Consider the following 17655-nt stretch of genomic DNA (forward strand, 5'->3'; position numbering starts at 1 on the left):
AAAGGAAAAAGCCGGAAGTGGTGCTGTGGCTCAAGTGGTAGGTAGAGCACTAGCCTTGAGCTGAAGAGCTGAGGGACAGTGCCCAGGCCCAGAGTTCAGACCCCAAGACCGGACCAAAAAAAAATGCAGGGTGAGCACCCAGGCCCAGAGTTCAAGCCCCACAACCAACAAAAACAAAACAAAAAAAACAAAGAGGAAATGTTGAGTTATGCCAAGGAAAAATACTGTACAGAGACCAAGAAGACTGAAAAATATCATTGGGTTTGGAAATTAGTTAGTGGGAAAGTTTTGTGAGATCAAGGCCGGACTTGAATAGAAGAGCAGTATGTGATTAGATCCTTTTGCAAATAGAAGATCAAATGATCAGGTGGACAGCTTAGACCTGTATGAAGTACTGAGAAGGCAAAGATAGTATTAAGGCTACATTTATATATTTATAGAAAGATATGTTGGTAGATCTGAGGGAAAGACAGCTGCTGGCATTTGCCTTCCTGGTATATGAGAGGCAAGGTCACTTGCTGAGAGTGAGGTAGTATTGTAGAAGGCTGACATGGGAAAAGATTGGAATAGTTGCTGCAGGAATCAGGAAAGTTGAGCATACCTATTTGGGATTATAGAGTGGTTTTAAAAATCGAGTGCAGTTTAGAGAACTTTCAGTGAACCAGTAAAAATGGTTGTGACTTTACCCATACTCAGCAGCTAAATGTAAAAGCAAGGATAGTTGATGATTAAGTTGATCCTGAGTGTGAGAACTTTTTTTTCTCTGTGCTGGTACTGGACCTTAAACTCTGGTCTTGCACTGTCCCTTAGCTTTTTCACTCAGAGCTGGTTCTTCACCAGTTGAGCACAGTTCCACTTTACTGGTTAATTGGAGGTAAGAATCTCCAGGATTTTTCTGCCCAGGCTGGCTTTGAACCTCAATCCTCAGACTTCATCTTCCTAAGTACCTGAGCTGGCTTTGAACTCCTAATCCTGCCTTAGCTTCCTTCATGCTGGGATTATAGGTATATGCCACATTGTCCACAAAAACAACAGGTTGGAAGCCAGCTCAGGCAGGAAGTTCATGAGACTCTTAACTCCAATTAACCACCAGAAAACTGGAAGTGGCACTGTAGTCCAAAGTGGTAGAGTGCCAGCCTTGAGCGAAAAAGCTCAGGGACAGTGCCAGGCCCTAAGTTCAAGCCCCGTGACCGACCCCCTCCCCCCAAAAAAGATTAAATGCATATTGCTATATTGCCTAGCGTCAAATGTTTACATTTTATTGGTAATACTGACTTTGTAAATATTATAATCTTTGTCCTAATGGAGTTGAATTCTAGTCAGGGAGGGCCATTATACAGTAAAAAGTGTATTACATGGTAAATAAATGCTGGAAACAAAGGAGGGATAGGGATTGTTAGGTAGGGAGAGTACAGTGATTTGAGCTGTGGTTTTAGACTGGGTGGTAAGGAAAGTCCTTCCTGAGAAAGACTTTAAGACTTGAAGGAAACCTTCTTTCAAGTGCACACAACTAATCTTAGAAACTCAGGAGGCTGAGATCTGAGGATTATGGTTTGAGGCCAGCTCGTATAGACAAATCTGTAAGACTCCTAAATTGACCAGCAGAAAGAAGCTTGAAATGGTTCAAATGGTAGAGTGCCAGCTGTGAGTGAAAAAGCTTAGTAAGAGCATGAGACTCTTAGTTTAAGTCCCAGCGTTGGCAAAGAAAGAAAGGGAGAGGGTAGAGAAGAGCTGGGAGGGGAAAAAGGGAAGAAAAAGAAGAGGAGGAGCAGGGAAAAGAAGTGAGCCATGCAGGTAGATATCTGGGGGCAGAATGTTCAGGGCAGAATTGTGTCTCTGACTCTAGTTCTGCCATGTGTCTCCTGAATTGGCAGTGTGCTTATATGTTCAAGGAATAGCAAGGCAAAACCATATGGCAGAAGTGCTGTGAGCCAGGAGCATAGTGAATTAGAGATAGTGTCAGGTGGAGCTTTTACAGTGCCTGCTGGACCAATATAAGGGCTTTAACTTTTCCACAGTGTGAAGCCCTTGTATTTTGAATACAGGAATGGTTGTAGTTTATTAAGATCATGGTGGGCAGAAACCAGAGACCAGTGGGAGGCTATTGGAATAATCAAAGTTACTTTTGGTGTTCTCTTTGACAAAAGAGAACTGAATTCTTAAAATTTATTTTTCTTCTGTGTATGTGCGCTAGTCCTGGGACTTGAATTCAGGGTCCATCCAGGTTCTGTCCCTGGCTTTTGGGCTTAAGGCTAGCACTGTGCCACTTGAGCCATACCTTCACTCCTAGCTTTTTGGTGGTTAATTGGAGGTATAAGTTTCAAAGCCTTTCCTTCCCAGGCTGGCTTTGAACCTTGATCTTCAGATTTCAGCCTCCCGAATAGCTAGGATTATAGGGGTACACCACCCTACTTGCATTTTTTCTTTTTTTTGATAGGTTGTAGGCCTTGAAATCAGGGCCTGGGCATTGTCCCTGAGCTTTTTCGTTCAAGGCTAGTGCTCTACCACTTTGAACCACAGCACCACTTGGTTTTCTGGTGATTAATTAGAGTCTCACAGACTTTCCTGTCAGAGCTGGCTTTGAACTGCAGTCTTCAGATCTTAGCCTCCTGGGTAGCTAGGATGATAGCCATGAGCCACTGGTGCCCAACTCAAATTACTTTTTAATCAAACTTTTTTGTTTACTCCATATTGTCTGTGCTAGTCTTTTGACTAGAGCGACAAATGTTTAAGTCTGTCTCTGACAAAGTACAAAGTTTATTGGTCCAGATAAATATTAAACCACTGAATGTAGTCAAGTGGAAAATTTCTTCTAAACTCATTAGTTGAGGAAAGTTAATTAAAGTTGGAGATTCATAGGTTGTTTGCATTATAGCTTTTTTCTTTAATAAAATTTACAGATTTTTATGTAATTAATATTAAATTTGTAATATTATGTTTTATCAAATCTAAGATACAGTTAAATGAAACATGTTGTTTTTTGTGATTCTGGGTATTCACCTTAGGGCTTCACACTTGTAGACAGGAGCCTTTTTGCTTTAGTCATTTTTCAAGTGATTTTTAAATTAGTTCTTATTAGGTAGTTGGATAAAGGGATTTCAATTTTATAAGTCAGGTTATGAGTGCATCTTGATCAAATTTTTTTTTCCTTTTTGTGCCACTTCTGGAGCTTGAACTTGGCCTGAGCGCTGTTTTTAAGCTTTTTTGCTTTACCACTTGAGCCATAGCTCCACTTCTAGCTTTTTTGGTAGTTGGAGATATGAGTCTCTCAGGCTTTCCTGCCCCAGCTGGCTTCAAATCATGACTCTCAGATCTCAGCCTTTGAGTAGCTAAGATTATAGATATGGGCTATTGTCACCTAGCAAGTAGTTTTTTGTTGAATAGTGTTTGTGCTTTGGATGGCCTGGATTATGATCCTCCAGTTTACACTTAATACAAAGCTCAGATGTGGTGGTATGCCAGTACCTCTAACTTTCATTGGTCAGGATGAGATTTTCAATTTTTTTGCTTGGGCTGGCCTCCAACAGCAATCTTCCACATCTCTGCTTCTTGAGTAGCAAGGATTGTAGGCATGAGCCACCAGTGCCTAGTGAAAGCCCTTCTTTAATGTAGATATATAGATAAATGAGCTTTAGTACTTTCTTAGATTTAGAAGGAAGAAAATTATTACCAGTTAATTTGTAATTTGTCATCAGTTGAAAGATAGATCTATTGCAAATGTATTAAAAGATAAATATACACATCTAGAGTTGATGAAATGGAGCAATTAACTTTCAGTGAAATTGTGTGATGTGAGAGATTAACATTGTAGAGACTGGCTTTTCTGTTATACACCCTAGTTATTAGAGAAAGGATGTTGGTTCGATTCCTCAGCAACACTTAAGCAGAAAAAGTCAGAAGTGGCACAAGTGGTAGAGCACTAGCCTTGAGCTGAAGAGCTGAGGAACAGTGCCCAGGCCCAGAGTTCAGGCCCCCATGACTGGAAAAAAACCAAAACAAACCAAAACAAACAAAACAACTAGCAAGACCTTATCTCCAAGAACAATCTGGGCATAATAGATCATAGCTGTAATTCCAGCCACACAGAGGCATAGATAGGAGGATTGTTGTTTCTGAAGTCAAGGGAAGCATGGATAAAATTTTAAGAATGTAGTGTAGGAGCAGAGGATATTATTGAATGGTAGAGCACTTACCTAGCAGGTACAAGGCCCTAGGTTCTTCCCTGGCATTGTAAGGGGGAAAATCATCTCATTGACAGCAAATGGAAGCTCTTAAGTAGGCAACTTACCCAGTTCTTCAAATGCATTGAAGCTTATATAGCATTATTTTTGGCTTTATGTTAGTATTTTTCTTAGTACATCACATATTTGTAATATGTTTATATTTGCTAATTGCAGTGTATATTCCTAAATTAAAAGAAGCAGTATTTTTTCCTTTTACGCTGAAAGGTAGGCACATTCCTTAAATTAGAATACTTGAACTTTAATGTCCCATCTTCTTGGAAAATAGTTTTCTTTTTAGATGAAATGATAACAGATGGTGATTAGCTAAGTGGTGTGTGCAAAGCTGACTTTAATTAAACAGTATAGAATAAAAATTGGTTAAGGTAATATCATTATCCCAAACCATGCCGCAATGTAGATGTGTAGATAAAATGAGCTTCACTACTTTTTTTAGATTTGAGATTCTTCATTTTTTGTGTAGTCTTATTGTCTGAGAGAAGAATTAAGTTGCATGAAAGCACACAGAGCCAGTGTGGTTCATGCCTGAATCCTAGCCCTTGAGAATTGAAGGCCGGAGTTTAAGTCCTGCCGAGGCTACATAACAAAACCTTGTCAAAATAAAAATAAAAAATAAGAATAAAATTTTAATTAAAGTATTCATTTATTTTTCTAGCTTAAAGCAATAAGTGTAGATCTTCAAAGTGATGCTGCTCTACAGGTGGACATTTCTGATGCTCTTAGTGAAAGAGATAAAGTAAAATTCACTGTACATACAAAGGTAAATGAGATTTTGTATTATTTTAGCTATTGTGTTAATATTGTGCTAATGTTATGTTTGAGTAAAAAGGTTCTTTTTGTGCTGGTCCTAGGACTTGAACTCAGAGTCTGGGTGCTCTTGAGCTTTTTTTTTTTTTACCCTCTTAAAGCTACTGTTTTACCACTTGAGCCACTGCTGCTCTACTTACAGCTTTTTAGTGAACTCATGACCTAAGTGCAGTTCCTGAGCTTTTGCGCTTAAGGCTAGTGTTCTACCACTTGATCCATACCTCTATTTCTGTTTTTTTTTGGCAATTAATTGGAGGTAAGAGTCTCCTATATTTATCTGCCTGGGATGGCTTTGAGGTGAGAGTCTCATATCTCAGCCTCCTGATTTGCTAGGGTTATAGGTGTAAGCCTATAGTGCTTGACTCAACAGGAAAATTTTTCTTTTCTTTTCTTTTTTGTGGATCTGGTTGTGGGCCTGAACTCTGGGCCTGGGCGCTGTCCCTCAGCTCTTTAGCTCAAGGCTAGCGCTCTACCACTTGAGCCACAGCGCCACTTCTGGCTTTTTTTTCTGCTTATGTGGTGCTGAGGAATCGAACCCAGGGCCTCATGCATGCAAGGCAAGCGCTCTATCACTGAGCCACCTTCCCAGCCCTCAACAGGATAATTTTTAAGTGATGGGAGCAGTACAATATGATAACTACCTATCCGCTCACTTTCCCAAAGAGGGGGAAATAGTTTTTCAGCTTATCTTACAATTTTTCATGTATAGTTTAAAGTCTCTGATAGTCTTTGTATTTAAAATCAAGGACCTAAAATGTTTATTAAGCATTACATCTTAGTGTAATTTTGACTTTTATTCACAAGAATCTCATATCTTTGTAGAGTTCATTGCCAAATTTTAAGCAAAATGAGTTTTCTGTTGTCCGACAACATGAAGAATTTATCTGGCTTCATGATTCCTTCGTTGAAAATGAAGACTATGCAGGTTACATTGTAAGTACAAAGATTTCATTTTCTAGAAGCATTTTTAATACTTATGTGTTGTAATCTTGTTTAGCATTTTTACTTACCAATTGATTTTTCAAACTGCTAGTTACAAAACATTGGGCTACTGTGTGTGTGTTATGTGTTGTGTGTGTGTGTCTGTGTGTGTGTTGTGTGCGTGCGCACATGCACACGCTAGAACTAAGGCTTGAACTCAGGGCCTTTAACTCTCTTTTAGCTTTTTTGTACAAGGCTGGCACTCTTCCACTTGAGTCACACCTCCACTGCTGGTTTTTTGCTGGCTAACTAGAGATAAGGGTCTCAGAGGCCTGATCTGGCTTTGAACCTCGATCCTCAGATCTCAGTCTTCTGAGTAGCAAGGATTACAGGCATGAGCCACCAAACCCTACAAGGCTATTACCTTTTTTTTTCTTTTTGTCTGTTGTGGGCCCTGAACTCTGGGCCTGGGCGCCATCCCTCAGCTCTTCAGCTCAAGGCTAGCACTACCACTTGAGCTGCACAATGCCACTTCTGGCTTTTTCTGTGTTTGTGGTATTGAGGAATCCAACCTAGGGCCTCATGTATGCAAGGCAAGCACTCTACCACTGAGCTACCTTCCCAGCCTGGCTATTACCTTTTATCCTAAATTATCTTCTTATCTTGTTCAGAACTGAGATTTATTTAATTTGTTGTTTTTTATTATTCTTGGTGGTAGTAATGGATGTGGTGCTTGAACTCAGGACCTAGGCATTGTCCCTGAGCTGTTTTGCTCAAGGCTAGTCCTCTACCACTTTGGGCCACAGCTCCACTCCAGTTTTTTGGGGATAAATTAGAGATAAGAAATTCACGAATTTTTTTTGCCTGGGTCTTGAACCCTGATCCTAAGATCTTAGCCTCCAGAGTAACTAGGATTATAGGCATGCACCACCAGTGCCTAGCTAAGCTTAAATTTTTAATGCTAGAATGTCAACAGTCTTCTCCTTGGGAATTTACTGAGGAGACTATTAAATGTAACTAACAGAACCATACTGGTTCTTTGAACTCTTAGGCAGATGGATACTAAGAAATAGAAGGCTCTGTAAGATGTTGTAATAAAAAATACATCTTACGTGCTTGCCTTGGCAGCATGTATACTAAAATTGGAACAGTACAGAGAAGATTAGCATGGCCTTGTACAAAAAAAAGAAAAAACAACCCTTACTCAGCCTCAGCTTTTGACCAGAGAGTTGGGAAAGTTAGTTTTTATATAATCTCCCTAAAATCATTGTGATGTTATCCCATTTCTGTCCTTGTGGCCAGCACTCCTTTTCAGTCATTTGTTTCAAATTTTTATTTTTTATGTTTTGCTAGTCTGGAGCTTGAACTCTGGGCCTGGATTCTGTCCCTGAGCTTCTTTTGCTCAAGTCTAACACTTGACCACTTGAACCACAGCACCACTTCTGGCTTTATCTGGGCAATATATCAGAGATAGACATCTCATGGACTTTCCTGCCCTGGCTGGCTTTGAACCTCAGTCCTCAGATCCCAGCCTCCTGAGTAGCTAGAATTATAAGCATAAGCCACTGGTGCCGACTTATAGCTCAGATTTTAGTGAATGAAAAGTGGTGGTTTTCTTTTTTTATCCTATTCTTATCTTTCCTCTCTTACAAGATAGTCCTTTTTCACTACTTTTGTCTTTTACAGGTTAAATGCTCCTCATAGACTAAGAGCATGAGTGTGTGTGTGTGTGTGTGTGTGTGTGTGTGTGAGACATGGTGTGTGTGTGTGTGTGTGTGGCATGGGCCTTGAACTCTGGGCCTAGGCACTGTGCCTCATCTCTTCAGCTCAAGGCTAGCACTCCACCACTTGAGCCATAACACCACTCCGGCTTTTTCTGCTTAAGTGGTGCTGAGGAATCGAGCCAGGGCCTCATGCATGCAAGGCAAGCACTCTACCACTGAGCCACCTTCCCAGCCCCGAGCATGACTTATTAATCTTTATAAAACCTGTGTTCAGCTCAGCATCATGCCTGGCCATATCGTAATAACTCAACAAAGATGTGTTCAACCATACTTGATATTTTCTAACCCTGTTGCTTTCTTGGTACAACACTTTTCCTCCTTTCTACTCTTCCTGCCCTTTTTTTTCCTTCCATTTTGTTACAGTACAAGGGATTAAATCCAGGACTTTGTGCTTGCTAAGCAAGTTCTCTATCCTTGAACCATACCCCCATTCCCTTCTTTCAGACTTTTCTTTTTTACTTTCCTATGATCTCAATTGTTCTTTTTTTTTATTTTTTTATTTTTTTTTGGGGGGGGGGTCTGGTCATGGGGCCTGAACTCTGAGCCTGGGCACTGTCCCTCAGCTCTTCAGCTCAAGGCTAGCACTCTACCACTTGAGCCACAGCGCCAATTCCGGCTTTTTTCTTTTCTGCTTATGTGGTGCTGAGGAATCGAACCCAGGGCTTCAGGCATGGAAGGCAAGCGCTGTACCACTGAGCCACCTTCCCAGCCCCTCAATTGTTCTCTTTAGCTTCTTCTTTTTTTTTTGGTCGGTCATGGGGCCTGAACTCTGGGCCTGGGCGCTGTCCCTCAGCTCTTCAGCTCAAGGCTAGAGCTCTACCACTTGAGCCACTGCGCCACTTCCGGCTTTTTTTCTTTTTGCTTATGTGGTGCTGAGGAATTGAACCCAGGGCCTCATGCATGTAAGGCAAGCACTCTACCACTGAGCCACCTTCCCAGCCCTTCTCTTTAGCTTCTGTCATTCATTTTACCATTAATAATTCTTACACATAAGCCTTTCTTCTAAGTTAATTTTTTTCTCATATCCATCTCTTAAATGAAATGTATTGTCTATATCTTACGTTTTTATTTAAGTGTTTACTTTTTTTTGGGGGGGGTCTGGTTGTGGGGCCTGAACTCTGGGCCTGGGCGTCCCTCAGCTCTTCAGCTCAAGGCTAGCGCTCTACCACTTGAGCCACAGCGCCACTTCCGGCTTTTTTCTTTTTGCTTATGTTGTGCTGAGGAATAAAACCCAGGGCCTCAGGGATGCAAGGCAAGCGCTCTACCACTGAGCCACCTTTCCATCCCTTAAGTGTTTACTTTTTATTCAGTGTTTACTTCTTGTCTGTGGATCACTAGAATGAGGTTTGTCATTACTTTCTGTCTTGTTATCATAAAGTCTTGCTTCTGGTACAATCTTTCAGTTCAAGATCCCCCAACTCTTTTTTTTTTCTTGGTGCTGATACTGGGGTTTGAACTCAAGACCTGGGCACTGTCTGAGCTTTTTTGCTCAAGACTAGAGCTCTGTTACTTGAGCCACAATTCTACTTTTAGGTATTTGCTACTTACCTACTATAATCTCTTGGATTTGTCTGCCTAGGCTAGCTTTGAACCTTGATCTTCAGATCTCAGCCTCCTGAGTAGCTAGGATTTACAGGCATGAGCCACTGGTGCCCAGCAAACCAACATATAGTTAGGAATCTTTTTAATATCTCTTGCTGGATAGTATTGTTAGTATTCATTTATTTTCTTTTTAAAAAATCACACAGGGTCTGGGAAGCTCAGTGGTAGAGTGCTTGCCTTGCATGCATGAGGCCCTGGGTTTGATTCCTTAGCACCATATAAGCAAAAAGAAAAAAAGCTGGAAGTGGCTCTGTGGCTCAAGTGGTGTAGAGCACTCGCCTTGAGCTGAAGAGCTGAGGGACAGCGCCCAGGCCCAGAGTTTAGGTCCCATGACCGGACCCAAAAAAAAAACACACAGGCCTATCGCTGATGGCTCACACCTGTAATCCTAGCTACTCAGGAGGCTGAGATTAGAGGATCACAGTTCAAAGCCAGCCCAGTCAGAAAAGTCCATGAGACTCTCCAATAAGCCACCAGAAAACCAGAAGTGGCGCTGTGGCTAGCCTTGAGCTGAAGAGCTGAGGGACAGTGCCCAGGCCCAGAATTCAAGCCCCATAACTGACCATAAAAAAAATTACTTTGGTATTTAATTATAACCTTTGCCTACTTCTGAAAAATGTATGAGTATTTGCTGCAAATACTCATTCAGTATGTAGTCAGTCACAGCTTTAGTTACATATGATTTTGAAGATACTGGGAAGAAGTCTGCAAGTTGATAGTTGAGAACTATTCCAATAACTAGAAAATAGTATTATGCTGTATTTCCTGTTTGGTGAAAGGACATCAAGAGTGTCATTTGATCTTGTGAAATTCTTTAATCTGAACTTGGCTATTTCTGGTGCTCAGTTAACTTAGGATAACTTTAGCTTTCTCAAACATAGCCTTTGATGGTTGCAGTGCTACAGTGTGAAACGAAATGAAATAGTCCCATAAAACTAATGATAGATTTTTTTTTTATAGATCCCACCGGCACCACCAAGACCTGATTTTGATGCTTCAAGGGAAAAACTACAGAAGCTTGGAGAAGGAGAAGGGTCGATGACAAAGGAGGAATTCACAAAGATGAAACAGGAATTGGAAGCGTATGTGATGGTTTTTGTTATTGGCCTTTGTTAATTGTGCTTGTTTTCATGCCTTTTTTTGTGCTCTCTTATATCCCATTCTTTAGTATTTCACCGTATCTTTTTGAAAGACACAAGTTTAAGTCATCCAGCTAGTGTTAATAATGATCATGATCAGAGCCTACAGGAAAATTACAGAATAATCTCCATTGTAAACTTTTTATGGTTTTAAGTGACTGAAAATTGAAAACCAAGGATCTAAAAACTTATTTAAAAAAAGCAGTAGAGCAAAATATAAATTGTCTTTTTTTTTTAATTTGTACGACCTAGGTCATACCAACTAGTTCTCTTTTTTTCAACATGTGTATACTAGTACAATTACTATTTCTCATAGATGAATATATATTGAGTAATTATCTGTTTATATTTGATGGTCCCTCCTCTTCTATATATAACCTCTTCTGCCTATAACCAAAAGGAAAAGTAGCAAAATAGTGAGAGAATAGATAAGAATTGTTTTTCATCGAATGACTGGTAGTTTTGTATATACTGGAAATGCATTAAATCCTTGGAAAATTGATAATTCATTTTCTTTTTTCTTTTTCTTGCTTTTTTTTTTTTTTTTTTTTGTCGTCAGTGCTGGGGCTTGAACTCTGGGCCTGGGCACTGTCCCTCAGCACTTCAGCTCAAGGCGAGTGCTCTACCACTTGAGCCACAGAGCCACTTCCGGCTTTGTGAGTGGTTTATTGGAGATAAGAGTCTCACTGTCTTTCCTGACCGGGCTGGCTTTAAACCTCAAATCTCAGCCTCCTGAGTAGCTAGGATTACAGACATGAGCCACTGGCACCTGGCTTCATTTTCTATTTTTAACATGTTTGCTTAAAATAAAGATTCTCCACTTTAATTAAATGTTTGAAATTTGGATTTGCTGTATATTCTTTTTCTGTATTTTGAGAACTGTACAGGAAATTTTCTTACATTATTGTCCATCTCATTCTGGTCATTTTTTTTCCTCTCATGCATTCCTTTTCTCTTACACTTAGATTCAGCACTCAGTTTTAGTTTTCAAGTATATTATTCACATTGCTACCGGATTCCTCTTCAGAATTCTAAAACTCTTAAAAAGATAATTAGTAAAGGAGATCTTTGTTAAAGCATAAAGTGACAGATATGTTAAGAATTCTGTCAGTACCAAGTACAAGTAGTCTGATAGCAAGACAGATGTATACTTGAAAATTTTAGACTGAAAATTGGAAATTAGCAGGGCACATTAATATTGAAGAGTCTGTGATTTTCCAGGGGCCCTGATCATGATTCTTTTGTGGTCTGGTCAGGGGTTGGATAACAGACAACCTTGGGTTTATTCTACTGCTACCTCCATCCTCTGCATCCTTCTTTTTTGTCTTCACTGAATGACTACCCTCACAGAGATCAAACTTCTCCCAACATTGATCTGCTGGTTTGCTGGTATGTAAAACTTACCTTCTTGCCTGTAGTTGAAGCAAGAATGTTGATCCTTTTCCTTGAGTGTTTTTCCCTTTCTTAAACTGACATATGTTACTATATTGTTGCTGGAATTCGTTGATAATATTAAAATACCTAAGCATATTTCTTTGCTGTAACACCAAAAAACAGTCTATAGTGTCTCTTGTATATTTGGTCATTAGATGAAAATAATTATTAACATTGAAAATATGCTTACTGAGATTTGGGGTTTGATACTTTTCCTACTAAGGTATTTTAAAAGCAATAATTGTATAGAAATTGAATTACTAAGGTTGTATAGATAATTTCTCTGGAGGTAAAAATAAACATTCCAAGGGCCTGAGTACTGTCCCTGGGCTTCTTTTTGCTTAAGGCTACTAGCACTCTATCACTTGAGCCACAGTGCTACTTCTAGCTTTTTCTGTTTATGTGGTGCTGAGGAATTGAACCCTGGGCTTCATGCATGCTGTGCAAGCACTCTACCACTAAGCCACATTCCCAGCCTATCCAATAGTGATTTTTAACATCATCTTACATAGTAAGGAAAGTGTAAAACTTAAAAATATTAACATTTAGATATAATAAATACTATTAACTAGCATGAATATTTTTCAGAGCTGTGTTTTGTGTATTTAACAGTTCAGTTAAAACCTTGGTTTACATGACTTATCTTTGCATTCCTAAATTTGTATTTAGAATAATCAAAAAATTTTTGCTGAAAAATTTGTTGAAAATGACTGTGGTTGGTACAGATTTTTACCTTTAATTTTGTATGTTGTTTCTAGTGAATATTTGGCAATATTCAAGAAGACAGTTGCAATGCATGAAGTGTTCCTATGTCGTGTGGCAGCACATCCTATTTTGCGAAAAGATTTAAATTTCCATGTCTTCTTGGAATATAATCAAGATGTGAGTATCAAATAAATGAAAGCAGTGATGGAGATTTTTTTAAGTGTCATTGAGAAAAAGTCAGGGAGTACTTAGAAAATCACTAGGCTTTTTTTTTCTTTTTCTTTTTTTTTTTGTATAGGTCTTGAGGCTTGGACTCAGGGCCTGGGTACTGTTCCTGAGCTTTTTTGTTCAAGGCTAGCACTCTACCACTTGAACCACAGCTCCACTTCTGGCTTTTTTTGGTAGTTAATTGAAGATTAGATTCTTGCCTGAGCTGGCTTTGAGCCTCAATCATTAGCTCGCAGCCTCCTGAGTAGCTAGGATTAAAGATACGAGGTACCAGTGCACTGGACCTTTTTTTAATTTTTTTTAATTGTTAAGGCAGTTTAAGAGTATCTTTTCACTAGAGATACCAGCATATCAGTAGAGCTTGAGTGTATTAAAGTAGTGATGGTAAATGATGTTATAGGTCAAACATCTCGAATCTCAAAGTCCAAACTTTTTCAGCACCAATATAATACTCAAAAGATTTTAGATTTTAGAGCATTTTACATTCAAATTTTTTTATTAAGGATGCTCATTTGTTAAAGTTGTCAGATTCCATAAGCCAAAAACCTCTAATAAAATATGGTGCACTTGTTTCCAAGCATTTTGGATAAGGATACTCAACTTGTATTCAGTAGAACATTGTTAGTTTTCATCCTGAGTAGAGAACTTAAGGAAAGGAGTTATTGGGCAGGAGGCATGCTTTAGTGGAATATGCCAGCCTAGCAAGTAAAAGGCCCACAGATCAAACCCTGAGTGTGGCCAAAAGGTATAAAGGGGAAAAAAAAGAAAAGAAAAGAAAGAAGTAGAGTTATTAAGTTGATTAATGTTTCTTAAATTTGAATTTAGAGTTTTCTCTTTTTCCCCCAATGTCAGACGTAGGTCTTAAACTCAGGGCCTTTGTGCTTTCCCTGAGCTTTTGTTTTCAATGCTAGTGCTCTACTACTTGAGCCACAGCTCCACTCCAGCTTTTTTAGGTAGTTAATTGGAGATAAAGGTCTCATAGGCTTTTCTGCCTGGGCTAGCTTGGAACTCTAATTATTAGATATCTGCTTCCTCAGTAGCCAGGTAGGATTATAGGTGTGAGCCATCAGTACCTAGCAAGTCATTGACTCTTGATCTGTTGAACAAACTGTTTAGTGCTTATCTCTGCCAATTTTACTCATAACCTTCTTCTGTTCCTAAAGACTACTACATTGAAAAAGAAAAAGTGATTAAGATTTATAGATTATTTTTTTCATTTACAGATGTAGGCAAAAAAAAACAAAAAAACAATGAAAACGAATGGCTGGGTACTATAGTTCTTGCAACCTATTTTTGGACAACAAAACTAATGCATAATTTTGGTGAAAAAGAAATGTAGCATAATATTTAGACTGTGTTTGTGTTTATGTGTGTGTTTACTTTTCTGGTTTGGTTTTAGTAGATAAGAGAGTAAGTAAATAGCCTAGCTGGGTGCCGATGGCTCATGCCTGTAATCCTAGCTAATAGGTAGACTGAGATCTGAAGTTTGAATCCAGCTGGGACAGGAAAGTCCCAGTAAAGTCCATGAGACTCAACTCCAATTAATCATTTAAAAAGCTGGAAGTGGTGTTGTAGCTCAAGTGGTAGATTGGTAGCCTTGAGCAAAAGGAGTTTAGGGACAGGGCCCAGGCCCAGGCCCAGAGTTCAAGCCCAGGACTGGCAAAATAGAGTCCTGCTGGCTGTAGTGGTACATGTCAGTAATCAACAAGGAGGATGAGGCAGGAGAATCCTGAAAAAAAAATTGAGTCCTTAATCTTTATGTCTGCATGGGGAGCAGGAAATGCGTCTCTGTTTGTTCCTGTCTTATAATAGTAAAATCCTTGATAAAACTTCAATTTAAAAACTCGTATGAGGGCTGGGAAGGTGGTAGAGTGCTTGCCTTGCATGCATGAGGCCCTGGGTTTGATTCGCAGCACCACATGAGCAGAAAAAACCAGAAGTGGTTTAGAAGTAAGTCACTAAGGGGCTGGGGGCTGGGAAGGTGGTAGAGTGCTTGCCTTGCATGCATGAGGCCCTGGGTTTGATTCGCAGCACCACATGAGCAGAAAAAACCAGAAGTGGTTTGTGCCTCAAGTGGTAGAGCGCTAGCCTTGAGCTGAGGAGCTGAGGGACAGCACCCAGGCCCAGAGTTCAGGTACCATGACCGACAAGAAAAAAAAATTATATGAAAAAAATTGTATGAATAATTTATAGTTTCAGAAGTAAAGTACTGTAAGCATAAAGTACTTTCATAGTATGAATATGGCATGTCATACTGCCATGTTATTGTTTATAACCTAGAAACTATAAAGAATACTGGCTATGTTGTGAGTTATAAGAAACTAAAACAAAGAGTGTTGGGTTTACTAAAGAATACATGGAAATAGCAGATGTAGAACGTTGTCATTACTTTCTTATCCTTACAAGTTGTTTTTTGTTGGACTTAGAGCAACACAGGTATGAAGCTAGGCCACTTCTAAGTACTATCCAAGGACTCTATGGCATTGCTAAAGCTCTTAGTACTACCTGAAATTATATATCTGTGTTTGAAATTTTTGTTTACATATTCATTATCTAGCTCCCCCTACTAAAATGTAATCTTTCTTTTGGTGCTGGTTATTAGAACTTGAACTCAGAGCCCCATACTCTCCCTTAGCTTTTTTGCTTAAGGCTGACACTCTACCACTTGAGCTACAGCACCACTTCGGGTTTATTAATTTCTCTATATCATCTTGAAAGAAAACATGCTCTTTTTTTTTTTTTTTTGGCCGGTCCTAGGGCTCGAATTATGGGCTCTGGGCGCTGTCCCTGAGCTTCTTCTGCTCAAGGTGAGTGCTCTACCACTTGAGCCACTTCTGGCTTTTTTGAGTACTTTGTTAGAGATAAGAGTCTCACAAAGTTTCCCGTTCTAGCTGGCATTAAACCACAGTCCTCAGATCTCTGCCTCCTGAGTAGTTAGGATTACAGGCAGAATCCATTGGCACCCAGCAAGAAAACATTCTTGAGTATCATCATTAAAAACAGCTCTTATAAAGCAAGGTTACTACTATGTATTACTCACCGTAATACATAGCACAGTACTGTCCTACATCTATAATACTAGAGGACACAATTTGAAAAGCCTTATCTGTGACTTAATTCTACTTTTTAAACAGAGAGCCCAGAGGATGATTTGACACAGCTCTGGGGGGGCAAAAAATACTTTGTTAGATAGGATTTTCTTTCATTAACAACTAGCTAATCGAGAGGCTGAGATCTGAGGATCTTATCTCCAAGTCTTATGTAAGTCCTTATTCTCTGCATGAACCTAAAATAAAACCAGTTAAAAAGAAAAAAAGCCAGGAAAAAAAAACCTACATTCCATAACCACTAGATTCATACAAAGATGACCAAATTAAGCAAGTGAGACTCAACCTAACTGTTGAGCCAAATCGGTCATGTTTGAGTAGTAAGAACTTTAGAGAAGGAGTTGCCAAGTAGTACTTCAAAGCCTCCAACAGCAATCAAAATACAGCATCATTTCAAACAGAAGCAATAGCCAGACACTGCTCATTTGGATATATTTGAGGATGCTGACGTTAATATTTAGTCATCTGTTCATACATACAGGAAGGGGAAATCAGTTACTACTGTACTTTGTGCTCAACCCATTTTACAAAGATAGCAAGCTGCCATAATGAAAAATAAGGCTCCTTTACCCAGTATCAATTATCTTCAGTTCACCTCCAAGTCTGCAAATGCTGTAACCATATCCTAAGAACATAAAGGAGAAAAGAAACCATATCTGTATTATTTGGGACCAGTCACTGAATTGATCAGCTCATCTATTCCTCTGTCCTATTATTTTCCCCCTATTTTCTAATATTTTCATCTAATCTATGACTAGATGAGGTTGGTTTTTTGGTTGGTTTGGGTTTTTTTTTTTGTTTTTTTTGTGTGTGTGTGTCAGTTGTGGGGCTTGACATCAGGGCTTGAGTATTGTCCCTGGGCTTCTTTGTGCTCAAGGCTAGCATTCTACCACTTGAGCCACAGTGCTCCTTCCAGTTTTTGAGTGGTTAATTGGAGATAAGAGTCTCAGTAAGACTTTCCGGCCCGGCCTGGCTTTGAACTGCAATCCTCAGATCACAGCCTCTGGAGTAGCTATAATTACAGGCATGAGCCATGAGTGCCAGCTTAGATGAGGACTTTAGATCTAAATTGTATATACTTACAGACTATTTATTTATTTGTTGGTTGTGGGGCTTGAATTCAGGGCCTGGGTACCATCCCTGAACTCTTGCTGAAGGCTATAGTGCCTTGAGCTCTATAAGCTCTGGCTTATAGAGCCCAGCTCCACTACCAGTTTTTAAATGTTTAATTGGAGATAAGAGTATTACAGACTTTCTGCCTGGAGCTGGCTTTAAACTGATCCAGCCTCCTGTGTAGTTAGGATTACAGGCATGAGTCACTGGCACCCAACTCACTTTTTTTTTTGGTTGGTCGTGGGGCTTGAACACTGGGCCTGGACATTGTATCTCAACTCTTCAGCTCAAGGCAAGCGCTCTACCACTTGAGCCACAGCACCATTTCTTGTTTTCTGGTGGTTATTGGAGATAAGAATCTCAAGGGGGGGCGGGCTTGGAAGGTGGCTCAGTGGTAGAGTGCTTGCCTTGCATGCATTAGGCCCTGGGTTCAATTCCTCAGCACCACATAAGCAGAAAAAGCCAGAAGTGGCGCTGTGGCTCAGGTGGTAGAGTGCTAGCCTTGAGCCGAAGAACTGAGGGACAGCACCCAGCTCCAGAGTTCAGGCCCCACGACCGACGGAAAAAAAAAAAA

General features: G+C 39.7%; 1 protein-coding gene across 3 annotated transcripts in view; it reads left to right on the forward strand.

Annotated features, from left to right (window-relative positions):
• Positions 1–17655, forward strand: part of Snx6 (sorting nexin 6) — a 53547-nt gene that overhangs the window by 8438 nt on the left and 27454 nt on the right. For all 3 annotated transcript variants that reach the window (XM_013012308.1, XM_013012307.1, XM_013012309.1), the window contains exons 3-6: positions 4897–5001; positions 5871–5981; positions 10316–10437; positions 12687–12810. In XM_013012308.1, coding sequence (XP_012867762.1) covers positions 4897–5001; positions 5871–5981; positions 10316–10437; positions 12687–12810 — 462 coding nt within the window. The remainder of the gene's footprint in view (positions 1–4896; positions 5002–5870; positions 5982–10315; positions 10438–12686; positions 12811–17655) is intronic.

This window comes from Dipodomys ordii, unplaced genomic scaffold, assembly GCF_000151885.1.
Source record: "Dipodomys ordii isolate 6190 unplaced genomic scaffold, Dord_2.0 Scaffold16, whole genome shotgun sequence".
NCBI lineage: Eukaryota > Metazoa > Chordata > Mammalia > Rodentia > Heteromyidae > Dipodomys > Dipodomys ordii.